The sequence below is a fragment of the Nicotiana attenuata genome, chromosome 6, assembly GCF_001879085.1.
Source record: "Nicotiana attenuata strain UT chromosome 6, NIATTr2, whole genome shotgun sequence".
Classification (NCBI taxonomy): domain Eukaryota; kingdom Viridiplantae; phylum Streptophyta; class Magnoliopsida; order Solanales; family Solanaceae; genus Nicotiana; species Nicotiana attenuata.
This window is the reverse complement of record NC_031994.1, coordinates 3997958-4020132: the sequence shown is the minus strand read 5'-3', so window position 1 is coordinate 4020132 and position 22175 is coordinate 3997958. Positions and strand designations below refer to the sequence as shown.

The 22175-nt window shown below is 37.9% G+C and overlaps 1 protein-coding gene across 1 annotated transcript in view; it reads right to left on the bottom strand.

The window, feature by feature from the left end:
* The window catches only part of LOC109226511 (putative potassium transporter 12), a 6654-nt gene continuing 2351 nt past the window's right edge, over positions 17873–22175 (bottom strand). Inside the window, exons 4-9 of the mRNA XM_019391289.1 lie at positions 21669–21719; positions 20769–21029; positions 20009–20061; positions 19792–19906; positions 19413–19667; positions 17873–19141 (exon numbers count right to left, since the gene is read on the bottom strand). Of these exons, the coding sequence (XP_019246834.1) occupies positions 18093–19141; positions 19413–19667; positions 19792–19906; positions 20009–20061; positions 20769–21029; positions 21669–21719 (1784 nt within the window). The 3' untranslated portion in view covers positions 17873–18092. The remainder of the gene's footprint in view (positions 19142–19412; positions 19668–19791; positions 19907–20008; positions 20062–20768; positions 21030–21668; positions 21720–22175) is intronic.

The window sequence follows — 22175 nt, the reverse complement described above, 5'->3', positions numbered from 1 at the left end:
ATTTATGGATTTGATGAACCGGGTGTTCAGGCCGTATATTTATTAGTTTGTCATTGTCTTCATTGATGAAATTTTGATCTACTCACGTAGCATGGAGGAGCACAAGCAGCATTTGAGAGTGGTGCTTCAGACGTTGCGGGAACAGAAGCTATATGCTAAGTTCTCCAAATATGAGTTCTGGTTAGATTCTACGGTATTCATTGGGCATGTTATATCAGGTGAGCGTATTAAGGTAGATCCTAGGAAGATCGAGGCAGTACAGAGTTGGCCTCATCCTACCACAGCGACTGAGATCAGGAGCTTATTGCGGTTAGCAGGTTATTATCGTCGGTTTGTGGAAGGCTTCTCATCTATTGCAGCACCTTTGACTAGATTGACCCAAAACGGTGCTCCGTTTCGATAGTGCGATGATTGCGAGGCGAGCTTTCAGAAGCTCAAGACAGCTTTGACTACTGCACCACTTCTAGTGTTGCCTTCCGGTTCAGGGATGTATACTGTGTATTCCGACGCTTCACATGTTGTCCTAGGTTGTGTTTTGATGTAGAAGGGGCGAGTTATTGCATATGCTTCACATCAGCTGAGGCTCCACGAGAAGAATTACTCCGTACATGATTTAGAGTTGGTCCCGATAGTTCATGCTCTCAAGATCTGGAGGCATTATCTTCATGGGGTGTCCTGTGAGGTTTACAGCGATCATCGCAGCTTGCAGCATTTGTTCAAGCAGAGGGATCTCAATTTGAGGTAGCGCAGGTGGCTTGAGTTACTAAAAGATTATGATATCACCATCCTTTATTATCCGGGCAAGGCAAATGTGGTTGCGAATGATCTGAGTGGAAAGGAAGAGAGTTGGTAGTTTGGCATTCATTGCAGTAGAGGAGAGGTCATTAGATTTGGACATCCAGTCCTTGGCTAACAGACTTGTGAGGTCGGATATTTCAGAGCCCAGCCGAGTTCTTTAATGCGTCGTCGCTCAGTCTTCATTATTCAAGCAGATCAAGGCTCGTCAGTTTGATGATCCACACTTGTTAGTTATTAAGGAGATGGTACTGAAGGGTGGTGACAAGGAGGTTAATGTTGATGGCTTGAGGGAGAAGATTCTAGAGGAAGCACACAGTTCTCCGTATTCTATTCATCCATGTGCTACGAAGATGTATTGCGACCTGAGGCAGCATTATTGGTGGCGGCAGATGAAGAAGGACATAGTCGAGTATGTAGCGAGGTGCCTAAATTGCCAGCAGGTTAAGTATGAGCACCAGAGGCCAGGTGGCCTACTCCAGCAGATGACTATACCGAAGTAGAAATGGGAGCGCATTACTATGGACTTCGTAGTTGGGTTGCCACGGACCTAGAGGAAGTTTGATGCAGTTTGGGTCATTGTCGACAGGTTGACCAAGTCGACACACTTTATTCCGGTTGTGACTACATATTCTTCAGAGAGGTTGGCCCAGATTTATATTCAGGAAATTGTTCGGTTGCATAGTGTGCCTAACACCCTATGGCTCCATTTGAGGCTTTATATGGTCGGCGATATCATTCGCCCATTGGATGGTTTGTGCCCCGGGAGGCTAAGTTATGTGGTACTGATCTGGTGAAGGATGCCTTGGAAAAGGTAAAGTTGATTCAGGAGCGACTTCGCACAGAACAGTCCATACAGAAGACTTACGCAGATCAGAAGGCACGTGACCTATCATTTATGCTAGGCGAGAAAGTTCTTTTAAAAGTCTCGCCGATGAAGGGAATCATGAGGTTTGGGAAGAAAGGAAAGTTGAGCCCAAGGTTTATAGGTCCATTTGAGGTGTTGAGGCGAGTTGGGGAGGTTGCTTATGAGCTTGCCTTGCCTCCCAATCTATCGAGAGTTCATCCGGTCTTCCACGTGTCTATGCTCCGGAGGTATCATGCCGACAGGTCGCATCTGTTATATTACATCACGGTTCAGCTAGATGAGAGCCTGGGTAATGAGGAGGAGCCAGTTGCCATTGTTGACAGACAGGTTCGCCAGTTGAGGTCCAAGAAGATTTCTACGGTAAAAGTTCAGTAGAGGGGTCAACCAGTCGAGGAGGCGACTTGGGAGACCGAGGAGGACATGCGAAATAGATATCCACACTTGTTCGGCACTCCAGATACGATTCTAGACCCGTTCGAGGATGAACGTTTGTTTAGGAGGTAGAGAATGTAACAACCTGACCGGTCATTTTACTTTCTAGATCCCCTAAATAAGAGTATGTGCTTTTACTGTTTTATGTCTTGCGGGAATGGGTAGTTCGGGATTTGTGAGGGTTCGGGTTGAAATTGAAATACTTAGCTCCTTAATATTGGCTTTAAAGGGTTAGGTTTGACTTGAATCATCATTTCTAGTGAACGACCTTGGAACCGGGATCTGACGGTCCCAATAGATTTCTATGATGATTTTGGACTTGAGAGTATGTTCGGATTTGGTTTTGGATGACCCGGAAGCGTTTCGGTGCATAAAGTTGAAAGTTGGCGCATTGAAGGTTTTAAAGTTCTTTAAATTTGGTTTGGAATAGGTTTTGGATTTATCGAGGTCCGTTTGGGATTCCGAGCCCAGGAATAGTTCTATATGGTGATTTAAGACTTGCACACAAAATTTTGTGTCTTTCCGAGTAGTTTAAGTATGATTCGGCGCGTTCGAAGCAAGTTGGAAGAACTTGAAGTTCATAAGTTGAATCGGTTTGGTTTGGGATGTGATTCTTAGTTTTGGTGTTGTTTCCATGTTTCGAGAGGTCGAGCAGGTCCGTTTAATATTTTGAACTCGTGGGTATGTTTGGACGAGGCCTCGGGGGCCTCGGATGCCATTCGGACGATGCGCGGAACTCGTTTTGACTTGGAAGAAGTTGCTGAAGCAGTAGGGCTTCTGGTGCGTTCGCACCTGCAAAGGACTGGCCGCAGGTGCGGCACCGCAGAAGCGACTCGTTGGCCGCAAGTGCGCATTTGAGCTGCGTAGGCTGAGTCCGCAGGCGCGGACATGGGGAGCGCAGATGCACGACCGCAGAAGCAGTCAGTGGTCTGCAGAAGCGGGCAAGGTCGCAGGTGCGGATGTAGGCCAGCTGAGGGAGAGCTACATCTGTGGTGTATTTTTCGCAGATGCGGAGCCGCAGAAGCGAAAATCGCTAGGTAGTGAGGTTCATTTAAGACGGGACTTAGACCATTTTTGGTTCATTTATTTCGCTTCTTAGGCGATTTTGGAGTTTTTGGAGAGGGGTTTTCACCTAGCTATTGAAGGCAAGTAATTGCTATCCAATTTAAGTTAAATACATAGATTATGGGTAGATTTTAACATGAAAAAAAATTGTGGAAATTATGGGTTTAGTTGAAAAACCTAGGTTTTGATAAAAATGGGATATAACCATGAAAATGATTATGGAATTGGGTGAAAATGATATATTTGAGTTCGTAAGGTTATGGGTAACAATTATCTTTGAAAATTTCCGGAATCTAGGCACGTGGGCCCAGGGGTAAATTTTAGGAATATTCCAATTTGGGTTAGGTATTTACTCTAATAGTTAAATTATAAACTTTTGAGTATATATTGACTTATTTATATAATATTTGGCTAGTTTCGCATTGCTTGGCACCAAGTTGAACATTTAGAGCGTATTTGTGGACCGGAAGTGAGCTTGAGAACGAGGTAAGTCTCTTGCCTAACATTGTAAGAGTGAACTCAACGTGAATTACTTGTATGGGGAGCTACGTATGCACTAGGTGACGAAAGTCCATGCGTAGCTAAATTTCATGAGTTGTCCAGGTAGTCTTAGGTTTACATCATGCTTTAATTGTACTTTCATGTTGTTATGCATATTAATTATCTTGAATAAAGCTGAGACTAGAGATTTTAAAGTTGAAACATCCAAGTTAGATTTCTTATTTTCGGGAAAGAATTGAAGAATATTTAATAAATCTGAGAAATCCATGTCCTCTCGCGTCACAAGTACTTCCGCGAGCAAGGTAAACTTCTCTATTCTCGTGGGAGTGGGTTGTTCGCCTTGGTAGGTTAATAAATACATCTATGGTTCGTGCCATTCATCCTCAGTAGTGCATACAGTATATTTTTGTGATCGGGCCATATGACCTCGGCATAAATCGTGCGTGACAATACTCGGAGCCTAAGTATACTTGATATTATGTTATGGCTTGAGAGGTTATAATTATTTAATTATAAAAATGACTTTGGAATTTACTATTAGTTGAAGAATTATTTACTCACTACTTGTTATTGAGTTATTATTATTGTTTACACGATCCATGCTTATTTAGAATTTCGGTATTTTATTTGTTGGCCCGTAGCAAGTGTCGATGTCGACCCCTCGTCACTACTTCTTCGAGGTTAGACTGGAGACTTACTAGGTACATGTTTAAATACTCATGCTACACTTCTGCACTATTCGTGCAGGATCTGAGGCAGGTGCATCTGACAGTCGTCCCGGCGCGCACCCCTGGTACCCCGAGACTTAGTGGTGAGCTGCTTTTCGAGCCCGTTCTGCAGCACCCGGAGTCTCTCTTTGTATTTTTTTTGTATATATTTTAGGCAGAATAGCCTAAATGGCACTTATACTTGTGCCACTTTGTCATCCCGGTCCCCAAACTTAATGAAGTTTCATCTAGACACCTCTACTCGTTCAAAAGTAATATTTTAAACCCTTCTGACTGTGTGTGTTCCTCAATCGTCTCACTGTATTATCCACGTCAGATAAAAATATTCCATGTCATTATTTTTATTCTCAAAAACTATTTTTGGAAAAGAAAAAGTTGAATCCTAAAGTTTTCTCTCACAAACACATTCATGCCTTTCTCTCTCTGAAAATCAGCCATTAGCAGGGACTGCGTTTCCTTGATTCAAGAAATGCAGGTGGGAAGTTTCAATTTGAGAGGATTGAAGGAATCAAACCCAGATTACAAGTTCTGGAGGAGCATACCGGAAGAAGAAAAGGCAAAAACATCTGGTGAATCAAAAGAATCAGCGCCAAGATTAGCCCACTTGAACTTCCATGTCCATCCCACCAACACCCCAACAAGAACAGCAATCCATATGAACCCCACAAACATCACTAGCTCTAACAATACCTCCCCAAAACTAAGTCTTTCTAAAATCTCAAGCACAGCCGCTACCAAAACCATAATAACAAGCAAAAAGAAGAAAAAGATACAATCCCCCATACCACCTTTGAGCACGGCGGCAAAAAAAAAAGGAAAAGATGAGAGGGGAAAGGGGTAGAAGGAAAAGAAAACTTGAGATTGGAAGACGCTTGAATGCTTCTGGGTGTTAACCCCCCTTTATTTTTTCTTTTCTTTTTATTTTTTGGTATTTTTAATTAGAATCATAAACCTTTACTCGCTTCTTAAAGCGTGTAGTCACGCATTTTATCCAACTCAGCAAAGCAAATGCCACATAGGCTTGGTCAATGGTCAAAAGGGTTTAAAATATTGTTTTTGAATGAATAGAGGTGTCTAGATGAAACTTCATTAAGTTTGGGGACCGGGATGACAAAGTGGCACAAGTATAAGTGCCATTTAGGCTATTCTGCCTATATTTTATTTCAGACAGTAGTTTAGAGTTTTGTATATTCTACTAGTAGCTCATACACTTGTGACACCAGGTCTTGGAATTACGCACTTGATGATTTTTGAGTATTTATTTCACTACACTTGTCTTATAATGGTTTACACTTTATTTTATTAAATTTCTCACATCTTACTTATTTAATAATTAAAAATCAACCATTTCTAAAATGTTAAAAAGAATAATACATGACTAGTTCACCGTTGGCTTGCCTAGCGGCGACGTTGGGCGCCATCACAGCCTATAAGGAAAATTGGATTGTGACAATAGTTGTATTTAACTGGGTAAGAATGATGTATGAAAGTTTTAGATAAGTTGCAAATAAGATGAATACTATATAATTAGTTGTATGAAATTTATTTTTAGCATGTATTTTGTTGTAGATATATCAAATTTTGTATTAAATTTGTATGAAATTTATTTTTAATTCGTATGTTGTTGTACCATACATTATTCTTTTCTTAAAATAGGTAATTATGACAAAGAGAGAGAAGAGTTTTGCTATTATGGCTTAAAATAGGTAACACACAACTGAAAGGGTCATATTTAGAGGGAAGGACAATTTAAACCCCGTCCCTTCAATTATGCCTTTTTCCAAACAAAGAATCCCCTAATTTAAGGTACTAATAATGGATCGTATATAAATTGTAAAAAAACATGTTTAGGGGGGTTAATATACAAAACTTGGACAATTTTAGTAAATAAATTTCAAATATCCTATAGGTTGGAAAAAATACCTAATTGAAAACCACTTTAAAACCCAGTGGAAGATTTGATTGTCAGTTTGAAAATGATCGTTATATTGGCATATGCAATTTCAATTGTCAATACAATATGAATTCACAACAACTGACTGGTGATGGACTTTAAAACCTAGAGCCCGTTTGGATTAGCTGATCTGAAGTAGCTGATAAGCATTAAGTGTTGAACAATACTTTTAAGTGCTGAAGCTGATTTAATAAACAAGTAGTTATGTGTTTGGATACAAGTGCTGAAATTGAGAATAAGTTGCTGCAATGTTTGATAAAAAAGTGCTGATAAGCTCTTTTTCTATTAAAATGACTTAAATAACCTTAGAACTGTTTACACTTATAAGCGTGTAATTTCTTCAGAATTTTAGATTCGAGATCGATTCAAATACAAAATATTCTATTTGTTATTTTATTTTAAATATAATTATGATTAGATAAGATAATTTTTATGATAAGCATATAATCATAAGTTATATAATAATAATTTATAAATTGACAAAAAAATCAATAAATAAATAAATCTAAATAGGATAAAAAATATTTGAAGAGAAAAAACAAACACTTAATGCGTACTCTATAGGATTCATCATGGAGGACACTAGTGGTTACATAAATACAAATATGTAAAGAAATAGAGAATTTGCTTACCTCAAATATTAGTGAGAACTGCATACTTGAAGAGGCAGAGAGTTTAGGTTTGAATCAATACGTGAGGCAAAGAAATAGATTTGCAGTGAAGAAATAGGTTTGACATAGGATACGTGAGTTTTGTTTGAAAAGGAAATATTTTAGGGATAAAATAGTAAAAATCTTGGTCAGACTTAAAAGTGCTTATAAGCTAAAAAAAAATCATTTGTTGGGAGTGACCAACTTATGGCTTTTGGCTTATAAGCACTTTTAATTTGCCAAATGGTAGATAAACCAAAAAGTACTTTTAACCAGCTTATAAGCTTAGCCAAACGACCCTCCTAATCAATAAAGAAATGGTGGAATCAAAACCAACAGAGGAGGGGCCAAATGCGATATACCCGATGATGATGATAAGTGGCGGAGGCAGGATCTCTACTAAGGGGGTTAAAAAAAAGAGTTAAAAAAATTATAGCTAGTGAGAATTGATCGTATGACCTTAGGAAGGTTTTGAACCCCCTTGACCACTAAGCTACACTTTTAGGCTGTGTTAAGGGGGTTCAAAACTTAATATATGAAGGTAAAAAACAGATTTTGCCTTATATGCGCAGTGTAAGAGGATTCGGATGAATCCCCTTCCGCCCCCTAAATCGGTCCCTGATGACGATGAGACACCGTTATCCGCGCAGAAGAGGCCCAAAGGAGGATGCTCCCTTTGCAATCCAACCGATTCTGACGACGACTCAGATGTTTTCTTCTAACAAATTCGATTGAGAAACCACCATCAGATTCTTCAATCCAGTGTTTGCTTCTCCTTTTTATGTTTTCTTCTACGCATTTTGCTAATTGTCAAGCTTTTGATTAGTCCGAATATAATGATGGAACTGTTGACTGTGCTATCCAGGAATATAATAAGAAAACGTGCAGTATTTTCAAGTTGAGAAAGTAAATTTATACTGTCAGGGTGGGAACAATTTTTCATGTCTGTTAAGGTGGTGCTTATATTAGCCTTCTTCTATTTTCTTTTTTGACATTTATTCTGAATTTGATGGATTGTTGTGTTCCATGTCTTGCTTGGTCTTTTCAGGAGTTATACTTGTCATGCTCTGTGTTCTTGGATCAGTTGGTTTCTTCGATGCAGCAGGTGTAAAATCAACCCTAATGATAATGCCTGATGTTCGGAAACGAAAGCTTGTTTCACAATGTGGTTACAGCTACGTACAAAGGAGGCTGCCAACAGCTGACCGATTGACAAGCTGGGGGATAGAAGCAAATCAAACATGTTCAGTTTTGCCAGAACCTACATGAATTACATGAGAATTGGTTTGTCCACTGCCACTTCTCAAGGGACCTATGGAACAGAATTCTCCAATGGATCAAGAGGTAAAGATTTCTTGTCACAAATATAGTCAATGGAGTATCAAAAATGGCAAAGGGAAATCACAGGCAGCTCAATTCTTCAGAATGGTATTTGCAGAATGCATGCATTCAATTTGGATCGAAAGAATTTGAGTGTTTGAGAGGAAGAGCAAAAGTGTGGAACTTGTAGCTAAGGAGATACCCTACGTATTATTGGAACAACAGTTGTACCTAGTTGTTTTGGATTAGTTATTAGCTTTCATGCTTATCCTTAGATTAGATATAGATTTATAGTTATCCTTTTAGTTCATACTTATCATTCACTTAGTTAGCTTTAGATAGTATTTTGATTTGAATAAGTCTCCTAATTCAAGGAGTACTCTTAGGAAGACTTGTATTTAAACCGAGCTTGGCATTCAATACACATACAGTTTTCCATCATATTCTTGAGTGTTTATATGGTATCTGAGCCTATACAACTCTAACGAGCACGATCCAATATTTTTTTTTTTCCTTTTCTTCTTTCCAATGACGAAAGATGGAAACACTACCAGAATTGTCAATGCCGACAACACTACCGGCACCACAACCATCATCCAATTCAACCCTGCTTCCCAACTACCTATCAAACTTAGTGGCAGTCACAATTTTGCCACTTGGAAAGCTCAATTCTCCATGCTTATGCACGGCCATGATCTCTATGATCACCTTGATGGGTCTACCCTGATTCCCACACCGACCACTACTTTTGGCATCAATACAACTCCTAATCCTGCTTATACGCTTTGGTTCCGTCAGGATCAACTCATCCAGAACGCTCTTATGGCGTTTGTTGACCCTACCATTGGTTTCACAGTTGCTGCTGCCAACACATCCAAACATGCTTGGGACTCCTTGCACACTGCTTATGCAAACAAGTCCCAAACTCGGATCTTCAGCCTTCGTGACCAACTTGCACGAATCACAAAAGACAACATTCATATTACTGAGTACCTTCAGCGTATTCGGTCCCTCTCTGATGAACTTGCCACTGCAGGTGCTCCGGTTACTAACTCTGAACTTATCGTCAAGATTCTTAGTGGACTTGGCCCTGAGTTTCGTGAGATATCTGCTGCCATACGAGCCTGTGACACCACCGTCACCTATGAGGAATTGTATGAAAAATTGCTCGATCACGAGCTCTTTGTCCGACATGAGGATGCTAAGAAAACTCTTAGTCCTATCACAGTGGCAGTTGCTACTCACAACAAACAGAACAACACTGCCAACAATCACAGCCAATCCTACAACAACAACTCCCAACCATGGCGATAGAATACTCACTCCAATTCATCCATCCAGTGGCAACCCCAAAATAATAACCCCATGGGTGTTATTCGTTGCCAATTATGCAACAAGATTGTCCATACTGCAAATGTATGTCGATCCAAGTCACATAATCATTTTGAGGCCAAAGCCAATTATATCACAGGCTTCAACACTACTGTCGACCCGTGGATAGTGGACTCAGGTGCCACACACCATGTCACAACCGAACCTCATAACCTACAACCATATGCAACGAGGATGTCTCCATGGGTGATGGTAACAAAATTCTCATCTCACATATTGGTTCTACTCAGTTAAATGCATCAAATAATGTTTTTAAGCTTACTCACACTCTATGTGCTCTAGCTATCAAACGAAATCTTATTTTTGTTTCTAAATTTTGTCAGGACAATCTAACATCTGTTGAATTCTTTCGTTTTTCTTTTCTTGTGAAGGATCTGAAAACGCGAACCCCGCTGGCACGAGGCCGGACCAAAAATGGACTGTATGAGTGGCCCAAATCACATCCACAAGCTCACATATCTACCACTTCAACTTCCCTGACCACTTGGCACCAAAGATTGGGTCACCTGCATTCTAGAGTTCTTGCATATGTCTTGAATAAATTCTCGCTCCCATTTGTTGAGCGAGACAAGTTTCTTTATTGTAATTCTTGTCTGTCTAATAAAGCCCATCGGCATCCGTTTCACACATTAACTCTGGAAAGCTCTAAACCTCTTCAAATTATTTTCAGTGATTTATGAGGACCCTCTCCCGTGTTATCTGTTGATAAAAAATTATATTACTGTATTTTTGTTGATCAATACACAAGATACACTTGGCTCTACACACTTAAAAATAAATCTGAAGTCAGAGACATTATTCAAAAATTCCATCCCTTGATAAAAAAACATTTCGATACCAAAATTCTATCGCTCTATACTGATGGTGGAGGAGAGTATAAAAGTCTTGACCCTTATCTCTCGCTTTATGGTATCGAACACCTTTCCACTCCACCCTATACACCTCAAAGAGTTGCTCTTGCTGAGTGCAGGCATCGTCACATTATTGAAACTGCACGAACACTCTTACATGAGGCGTCTCTCCCATCACCTTTTTGGTCCTTTGCCTGTCACCATGCGGTCTATCTCATTAACCGACTCCCTACCACACTTTTAAATAATAATTCTCCTTTTGAAAAATTATTTGGTAGAACACCTGATTATGCTTCTCTAAGAATTTTTGGGTGTTTATGTTATCCATGGCTTAAACCATACTCTAAAAACCTTGAACCAAAATCCACCCCATGTGTTTATCTCGGTTTTTCATTGTCCCATCACTGCCACCAATGCTTTGATCCAATCTCATCAAAAATTTATTTATCCCGTGATGTGCATTTTGTTGAAAATAACTTTCCTTTCAAAACTTTGTTCTCTAATATTAGAATTCAAAAAAGGCACCTGGAATGGACAACTAGTGCATTTTCTAATACACCCAATCTCACCCCTAGTGTTTCTAATATTTTAGACTTGCCCCCCCCCCCCCCCCCTCCCCATATTGAAATACCAACTCCAGTGGCAGAACCCCAAACCCAAATGACATCTCCTTCCCCAGACCAAATTGACCCACCACTACCATCCTCCATTTCCGGCGTGCCAGTGGCAGACGCAAATTCGGACTCTTCCAAGACTTCAACTCCAGGTAATCCTCTCTCTCCTTCTTCTTCTATAATTTCCATTGCCCAGGAGTCTATTTGCCCATGCCCATCTTCTCCGATACCTTCGCCCACTGTCCGTCAACCACCAAACCCCAACACACCTATAAATTCACCATCTTCTACATCTAAACCTTCACAAACCTCTCCCCCACTTCGAGTGTATCACCGCAGAACACCCCAATCCAAACCTATGGCACCTCCTCCTACTGTCCCTGTTCGAACCAGCGGCAACCAAGCGGCACCACCAGTCGAACCCATACTTTCCCGCTGCCCTTCCCCTCCCAATCGTATTATCACCAGTTCACAGAATAATATTCAAAAACCAAAGCAAATTTTTGACTACCTTGCTCATTTAGAAACCTCACTTGTACCACATACCTTCAAACAAGCCGAGAAACACCCTGAGTGGAGAAAAGCCATGAAATCAGAATTTGATGTTTTGCTGAATAACCATACTTGGGAACTAGTTCCAAATGATCCTTCTAAAAATGTTGTTTCATGTAAGTGGCTTTTCAGGATTAAGAGGAAAGTAGATGGTTCGGTTGATCGCTACAAAGCGAGACTAGTTGCAAAAGGATTTACTCAGAGGACGGGTGTTGATTTTCACTCGACTTTCAGTCCGGTAGTCAAACCCACCACTGTCCGAATCATTCTTACTGCTGCTCTCCGATTTCACTTGCCACTTCGTCAGCTTGACGTCAACAATGCATTCCTTCAAGGTGATCTTGAAGAGGAGGTTTACATGATGCAACCTCCGAGGTTTACTTGTGCCAACAACCCGAGTCATATTTGTAAGTTGCGCAAGGCAATTTATGTCCTAAAGCAAGCACCTCGGGCTTGGTACAATGCACTCAAAGGACATCTTTTGTACATGGGATTTGTCAAGACTGAATCGGACCACTCTCTATTCATTAGGATCAGCAACGCTGGTTTCATGTTCATTCTGGTATATGTTGACAACATCATCGTCACCGACAACAATCTTATCACTGTGAATGAGGTTATAGCTTCCCTTGCTTCTCGCTTCTCAATTAAAGATTTGGGAAACCTTCATTACTTTCTTGGTGTTGAGGTAATTCGCAGTTCAGATGACATTATTCTATCTCAAGCAAATTATATCAATGAAATTCTAAGTGCAGAATTGATGTCTGATTGTAAATGTGCTAAAACACCAATGAGTAACTCCGACTTACTCAAACTCAATGATGGGGCTGACCTTACTGATGCAACTCGCTATCGCCGAGTCCTAGGCAGACTTCATTATCTGTCCTTTACAAGGCCAGACATTTCCTATGCGGTCAATAAACTGTCCCAATTTATGCAATCACCATGAGACCTACATAGGAAAGCTGTGAAACGTGTTCTCAGGTATCTTCGTGGTACAATCCAGTTTGGCCTCCGTGTATCCCCAAATTGTGATTTTAATCTGCACATGTATTCTGATGCCGATTGGGCTGGAGATCTCACTGACAGATCCTCCACATCTGGCTATATTCTGTTTCTTGATCGTAACCCCATCAGTTGGTCTTCAAAAAAGCAGAAAATTGTCGCTCGCTCATCAACTGAAGCTGAATATAGAGCTGTTGCCAACGCTCTTGCTGAACTGTTATGGGTGAAAAACCTATTGCTTGAGATGAAGCTTCCTATCAAAGATACTCCCACAATCTACTGTGACAACATTGGTGTCACTTACCTAAGCGAGAATCCAGGCCTTCATAGTCGCATGAAGCATGTTGAGGTGGACTTTCACTTTGTGCGCAACCATGTTCAACAAAAGGGGGTTCAAGTTGTTCATGTTCATTCTGCTGACCAACTAGCCGATACGCTCACCAAGCCACTTGCCAAACCAGCCTTTGACCGAAATTTGTTCAAGTTAGGCTTAGTTACACATCGCATAACTTGAGGGGGGCGTATTGGAACAACAGTTTTACCTAGTTATTTTGGATTAGTTATTAGCTTTCATGCTTATCCTTAGATTAGATATAGATTTATAGTTATCCTTTTCAGCATATTCTTGAGTGTTTATACATATGTAATGCTCGAGCTTCATGTAGAATTAGAACTCTTATCCATACCTAAAGTTCTAAGACCAAATGTATGTTTAGGCTTGAGTTTATGCTGTTGTGTGGTTCAAGACTCTAGCAAGACTAGTAAATGCTGAGGACGGGCCCAATGACACGTACACAATTGTTTTATTGCATCTTATAATTTCTTTTTCATTCATGTTTTTTGCTTTATATTTTTCTATTTTAAACAATCAAAAGGTTTAAAAGCTTATTGTGATTTAAATTTGTTGCTCATGAGATATTAAAACAATTTCAACTTTAAGATATGCAAGACTTACTTGCTTATTCTTATTTTAGTGATATTTTTTACTATAAATTACTTTTCACAATAGTCTTATATTTTTCACTTGAACGTGAATACAAGCTATGAAGTTGTATCTTTTGGGGTAATGCACAATTTTATAATATTTTTTCTAGAAACATATTGGTAGGATAACCTCACTCTCTTTTGGCATTTCCATTATAATTTATACGTTCAACCAAGGACGATGTAGTGTGTATGTTATGGTTCATTCGAACCAAACCATGAAACAACCAAACATTTTGTATACAATAATGAATAATTTTTCACGAGCTAAAATTGGAGTGCTATTAGAGGGGGGAAAAGTAATGTCTACAATCACCGACATTGTATACATCTTATGTATCCTTAAGCTAATTAAATATTCATACCAGCTATATTTGGATTTATATGCATGATGATAATTTGACTTAGGATTCTTGAAAGAAAAAAAATTAACTGCAAATGTCTAACGAAAAGAGCATGAAAATCAGAGAAGTACAATTTTTTCCTTTTATGGTGAGCTTAAAAAACTTAAGGACTTTTTTACCCCATTATTTATTTGCTATTCAGTTTATAATGTACTACAAGTGAATTTCCGAGATGTTAATAATTACATGTAGTACTGTATACTTAAATTTTTATGATTACTATTACATTAATTATGTGATCTTTTGGACGTTCGTTTTTGAGCATGATGTTCAAAGAGTAGTTTATTTTGCTATTGATCGTATTTTACTTAGAATGCAAATTATGATAGTATCAAACTTTTTTGAACTATATCATTTTGATTCAAGAAACATGGAAAATAATACGTTAGATCTCTTATTTCACTAAGAAGAAATTACTGATGTTAAATATAAGTAGACATAGCATCTAGAATAAGGTTAAAATTTAAGTTTGACACTTTACGTAATATTTTAGATGTTCTTCGTCATACAAAATATTTCAAAAATGTAAAGAATATTACTTTAGTTACTTGTCTTAAATTTTTTTTCTTTTTCAAAAAATGCATGTTAAACTACATTAACGAGATATATATGCTACACGACGAAAGAGCAAGAGCTGGAAAAAAATTGGCCTACAAAAGCACTCCCATATTACTTTTGTAAATGTAAATCTTATTCTACAATGTTAAGAAATATATATATATATATATATATATATATATATATATATATATATANATATATATATATATATATATATATATATATATATATATATATGAGAATGAATGTTTTAATTCATATAACATCGAAATTGGAGTTTTTTTTTTACCATTTTTGAATACTAAATGAATAAAAAGTAACTAATGCGTGTCCATTCACTTTTCTTTTTAAAAAAATCAATCATGAAATTAATTTTTAATTTGTAAAATTTTGTTAGAGCATCTTATCAAATAAATTTACTTTAATTTTTCAAAAACACCCTTAAACGGTTGGGACTTAATAGTACTGCTCAAAGAAGAGATGATTTTTTTCCGGCATGTAATTCGTCTTCAACTTGATTTTTCTTCTCTTTGATAAAAGGTCTTAAAATACTAATGAATAATGTTAGCAAAATAGTTTTTCTTTTATAATTTTAACATTCATTTTTTTTATTTACTCTAATAACTCCATAGGTAATGTAGCACGTGAATTCCTAATACGTAAGTAGTAACCATCGGTCTCCATTGCCCCTGTTATGAATAACCCCAGTGACATCAGCAAATTAACACCGCATAACATGAGACCTGAAGGTTCTTGCCACTGTCATCAAAATAAATCACTCAAGTTTTTGTATCCTCCGTCTATACATATGACCGAAGAAAAACTCTATACATATGCATAATTTTTCCTTTTTAAAATTTAATGTTATGTTTAATATTGGCAGTTCAATGTTATCAAATCAACAACAATATCTAATATGTGGTCTTAGATTAAATAAAATCAATAAACTTAATTAAAGTCAATATGTTAGCCCTGAACAACAAACAAGAAGCTCTATAATTAAGTATTTTGATAATCTTTCGTTAGCCCTAAATAGGACAAATGAGGTGACGTGTATTAATAAGAATACATAAGCCTTTCCCAAAAGAAAAAAAGAGAACACATAGAAGAAATAAGAGTCAGAACCCAATTGTTATTTTTTCGAGTTCAAAGTACATTAATAAGTGTAAAATAAAAAGTTACCTTTCTATATATAACGTCGAAATACAAGACGTTATACCTTAACGGTAACTTTTACCGTTAAGGTATAGCGTCTTGTATTTGGACGCTATATAGCCTGACGATTTGACTTACATATATAGCGTTCTAAATTTATACGCTATACATATAGCGTACAAAAAAAAAGACGCTATAACCAAGGAAGTTGACAAGAAAGTATAAAATAAATTGCTCTTTTTCCCCTTTTTTGCCACCCTTTATAATTACTTGCTCACACTTGCTTTAGTCGGTGAATTGTGTCGTGATTAAGATATGTATTGCCACTTCTTGCTACTTGCTAATTATTTATGCTCTTCTTGCTACTTGCTAATTAATTATGTTCTTGCATTATGAATCTATTATTGGTGGATATAAAGAGGTGCTCCTTATTTCTCACATTTTACATCATACAGCATTTTCCATTGTTTTATTTCCTTTCCTTTTTCATTTGGCGGGGGAGGGGGGATTATTCTGGTGGTTTAAGTGCGCTAATTAATTAGTTATTAGAAAGAAAAACTACCAATAATTCTATCTATCCACACCATATAGAAAATACCATAAAGAAAAAAACACCAAACAACTGAGCGTTTAAAAACTTGTTAGTATATTCCGTTGTATATTAGGAGGGTTTTTGGTATGGATAAAAACATCTTTCATAAAAAATATTTTACACAAAAATCTGTCTACCTTTTAGAAAATAATTGTCTGGAATCATTTACAAATTACAATATTTGGTTGATGTAAAGTATGTGACATATATTCATTTTACAAAGTGGAGGATAATGTATGGGTACACAGATTTTAATCAAACTAACAACCACTTTATAGTAATTTTCACAAACAGAAAATTTGAGAATACTCACGAATCCGTAAAAGAAAATTCAGACTAAAGCAAGTGTCAGCAAGTAATCATAAAGGGTGGCAAAAAAGGGAAAAAAGAGCAATTTGTTCATTTTACACTTTCTTGTCAACTTCCTTGGTTATAGCGTTTTCTTTTGTATGCTATATGTATAGCGTATAAATTTAGAACGCTATATATGTCAGTCAAATCGTAAGGTTATATAGCGTCCAAATACAAGACGCTATACCTTAACGGCAAAAGTTACCGTTAAGGTATAGCGTCTTGTATTTTGACGTTATATATAGAAAGGTAACTTTTTTTTTTGACACTTATTAATGTACTTTGAGTCCAAAAAAATAACAAGTAGGTTCCGGACTCGAAGAAATAAAGTTAAAATATCATGGTATAGCCAGTTTTCACACTAGTCAATGAAAAATAGCCAGCGTTTATCAAGTCAATGAAAAATAGCCACTATTTTGCTGCAACAGGGACCGGTCCAGTATAATATACGGGAGTTCTGGTGCATTTGTGTACGAACTCCAGCATATTATGCTGGACCGGTATACTTTGCTAACTCCTGTAAAATTTGCGGAAGACTGGAGCACCAGTGCTCCAAACTCCAGTATATTATACTGGACAATTATACTTGCTGGAACTCCCGTAAAATTTACGGGAGTTCAAGCATACTTATGCTGGAACTCCCGTAAAATTTGCGGGCGTATTTTTTCGAATTTTGAACAGTGTTTTCGCTCAGATTTAAAGTGGCTAAATTTCGATGACTTTTGAAACTTGGCTATTTTTCAACGACCAGTGGTAAATCTGGCTATTTTTGAATTTCTCCCAGAAATAAAGGGTATGGACGGGGCCCACCTAGAGACTGCAAATGAGATGACACACACCAGTAACATCACGTGTCCTTTTCACATGGCATAACAGTCAAATCATGGTAAACTTTTGTGAAGCACTTACTGTGACACTTCTATGGTAACCAATGAAAAAAGGATAAACCGGATAAAATTACGGAAAGGGCCTTACTGATCCGAATTAATATCCGGATGAAGCTCACTTTGTAAACCGGAGGCAGCTCTCTTTCCCTCTTATTAATAGTAGTAATGTGTGAGCTTAGCTATTCTCTGTAAATATTCCTCCGGTAATTACTAAACCCAACAACAAAAGAAACAATCATTTAGGAAGATAGCAGAATATCCATGGTCCGCAAATAATAATAAGAATATTACTTGCGAACATGTAGTAGTAGTTTGTTCTGTTCTTGAAAATGCATGCTTCTTACATGAATACTTATGCCTCGAAAAAATTGGCATCAAGAAATTTTAATGCAGCACTTACAAGGCCAGCAAGAAGCTAAATGGCACCAAGATCAAACCATGTATGTCATTCCCACCTGGATAATATTCATGTGAGGAACACGCATTGTTGCAGCGCCTCCTCTACAGTTCTTCCTCATGAATGCATAGAAGTAATTTATTGACAGTTTCTTGATGAACCAAGAGTTTTTCTTCGCCCTCACGTCCCCATGTCCAAGCAAATATGTAAATCCAGATTCCGTGGCTTCTAGAAGAGCAGAGAGCTCATATTCCAAACTAGGATCTTCATCCACTGACATAACACTAGCTGGCAATGCCATAGATGCTTCTGATGTTGATGCCCCTGCGTCTAATCTTTGATCACTCAATAATGGAATCTTAAGCTCGTCCATTCCATCACCATCCTGCATTTCAGATTCATCCCTGGACTTGACGGAAATGCTATCAAGATCCTGTTGATTCAGGTTGCTTTCCAAAGCAAGATCCAGGGCCTCCTTTCTTAGAAACTTCTCAAGGCTATCCACCAAAAGTTGCTCAAACGCATGATGATCTTCTTTTCTGACATCTTTATAGCCATATCTAGCTACACAACGGAACATATGATAGTCCTTCGGACCAACCCTTCGAAACAAGAACCTTTCATCCTGAGGGACAATAGGTACTGGCACATACTTGATGCATACAAAGACTATCACAGAGTGAATAGCTGGGAGGTCCAATAGGAACTGTCCCAAAATAGAGGGAATGCCTTGAACCAGCTCATTGTATAGTAAACCTATCCCTGGTACTCTTACAGTCCCAAGAGAAGAGCCAAGCTCATGCATGAAATCCATTGAAATCTTCTGCTTAACCTCACTCTGGTACTTCAAGACGCTCCCATAGTTCCAAAGATACATCACACAGAGGAAGAAAGACGCAAAAACAAGTGGAAGCCAACCACCCTCCAAGATCTTGGTTAGAACAGCAGACAGATAAATGAGCTCCATTGTTCCAAATATAAGTGGAAACAAGAGAGCCAGAAACAAATTTGTTTGCCATATCAGAAGCATTACCACTGTGACCAAAGTGGTGCTAACAATCATGACACCAACTTCAGCTATGCCTGCAATAGAAAAGGAAGAGCTTCATGTTAAATATGCTCAAGTAAGGATATCTAATAACGATTCAAGCAAGTACTCCCATCCATGTCAATTTATATAGCAGTGTTTGAACTAGACACAATTCAAGGAAGGCGCTTGACAATCTTTCTGGAATGGGCCAAAAAGGAAGAGTGCCATATAGAATGGAATAAATCAAAATATATTAACTAAGCGGTAAAAGATCTTGTCTGTTTTAACAAAATCCAAAAAAAATTGCGAAAGTGAGGGACCAACCATATGCATTGGCTATGTCTGTCGTGCTCCTGAAGGCAGCAACAACAAGCATGCACATTATCATCAAAAACCAATTAATGACAGGAATGTAGATTTGACCCATGTGCTTCCTTGAGGTGTGAATAATCTTCAACCTTGGGAAGCATCCGAGAGCCATAGCTTGCTTAACACATGAAAATGAAGCAGATATCATGGCCTGACTAGCAATTATAGCTGCTAAAGTTGCTATCCCAAAAACTGGCCAGAAAAACCCATCTGTTGTGGACAAAAACTACTACCATCAAAGAAGTGCTTAAAAATAAGAACAGTTCAACATTTGAATCTCTAGAAAAAGGAAGCAGCAAAAATATATTTACAAGCTGCCTCTTGGCTATAATACCTGGGACAGAATCATAAAATACTCTGCTATATGAATTTGGGTGTTTCATAAGATAAGCAGCTTGGCCAAAGTAGGCCAAAAAAAGGCAGGGGAACACCACGCTTGTGAAGGCAATCTGCAGCAGTGAACTTACATCAGAATGGAAACAAATGCTGCAGAAATCATATTTGAGGTTGGTAGATGACACTTTCAGCCAAGGCAAAATAAAGAAAGGAACCTGTATAGACTTCACAGAGAAATGACCTAAATCAGCAAACATTGCTTCTGCTCCTGCAATTATTCATCAAATAGCTTATCAACTCATCAACAACTACTATTATCATGCCTTAATCGCAAACTAGTTGGAGTCGGCAATAGAATCCTCTGTATATCTAATAATTCGTCTTTAAAGGAAAATTATGAGTTCTCTAAAAAACTAAACGGTTTCTTAATCTAACACTTAGTCCTACACTAACATAGATATATCTGACCAAACTAAAATGACTCCTAGAAAAAGAAGTAGGTTCTATCGAGATTTGAACTCAAGCTATATGTCCGAACCACTAGACCGTGGTGAGCTCAAACGGCATTTATATCATTCATATTCTAAATCATTTCTCTGATTTTCCAGATGGATGCCCAGATACATGCATCATAAATGAAATAACGCATTGCAAATCAATTTTTAACTCAATAGAAGCATATGCTAGAGCAGTCAGGAAAAAGGAACATTCATCTTTTGAGAATAGTTTGAATTCTTGTTTCTTATGAATCAAACAATGTTTGCTTGCACTCGTTAGAAGAAAAGAATCCATTAGGCCATCAACTAAACCTTTGCAAATGTCTCAATTATCATACTCCTCATTACGCACACAATAAGAGAAGTAAAGAAGGCAGCCCCATATATGCGCACATAAATTGAAAACTCAGACCTCTGTATGCACCAAAATATCTTAAGAACTCTATACCAAACCAACGGAGAAAGGAACTCCACGTACCTGTGATGCATAAAACACAGCCACCAAGAGCTGACCATCCATTGGTTGAGTTCTTCTTGAAGAACAGATAGATATAAGCTGGATTTAAAGCCCTTAAGACAGTTACATCATGCTTCAGCAGGTTATAAATTCCTATAGACCCCAGACTGAAGAACCACAAAGCAAGGGCAGGAGCAAATGTAAAACCCACTTTGCTTGACCCATAATTCTGTATACTGAATAATGCGCCAAGGATGATAATTGAGGTGATAACAAGAGCATCTGCAAACAACATTAATAGGGTGTTTTAAGTTTGCCACATCTCTTTGTGATGGTCGGACATAACAATGTCCATGATACGAATGTGCAGAGAGAACTTCAAAATATTCTATTGGAGAATATTTAAATCGAAGGCCTGCGATACTAAACATATGCTGAACAGGCAAAATTCTGTGATTCCACTAAGATGTGAAGTGGTGATTTTCCATATCGTAAGGGAACCTTAGTTTCACCACAGTACAACTTATAACTAGAAGAGGTATGCAATTTAAAACGACTCAAATCTTTTTGTTGTTGTCTTGGATCCACAATTAATCCTACGGATCCTTAGGATTAATATATTCTTTCCCATCCTGTAGTTTTCCTCAATAAGCCAAGTAGCACAACTCTTTCTACCCATCCCCCATATTGTCCCGTTTGTGCAATTTTTTTGTTTGTTTGTTTAATAAGGCCCTTTTGTTCAATGTAATAGAACCTTAATCACTGGTTTGTCAGATTTATATTTATAGTTTTGCCACAGTACAAGTAAAAGCTAGAAGAGGCATGCTATCTGAAACCAACTTAGCATTTGCAGTACTGCACAAATTTTGGCACTTCACAGTAGCTAGTAGCAGCAATTACAAAGAAAACAAGGAAACTCACTTGTGCCAAATCCGGGGATCTTACCCTGCAGCCCACTTACAGCAGACATAACTGCAACAAATGAGGATCATTAAGAGACTGGATTGAGTAACAAAGAAACACTATCAAACTAGAGAAACTAATTTAGGTGCCAGACAACTTAAAAGCATAGTCATAATTATACCTCAAGGACCCGGTTCACATAATAAAGCTACAAGCCTGTGAAGAAATAGAAATAACAAATGACAAACAATTGCAGAACTCAATGTTTTAGACGACTTCCTTTCTAGTTGACTGTTTTTTTATCGAGGACCTGAAGCCTTCACATCACCCACTACCACTACAGAATGTACAAGGTAGTTTAGAGAATCCAAACAAAAGCGTCCATCTTATGCCAGTGATTTAACAGACCACAAAGTATAGTGAAAAATCAGCTTTTTGTAGATATGTTTTAAAGTCAATAATATTATCAGTGACAGCAGAAGATATTCTCCTTTTCTTTTGAGCTAAATGAAAACCATACTCTTC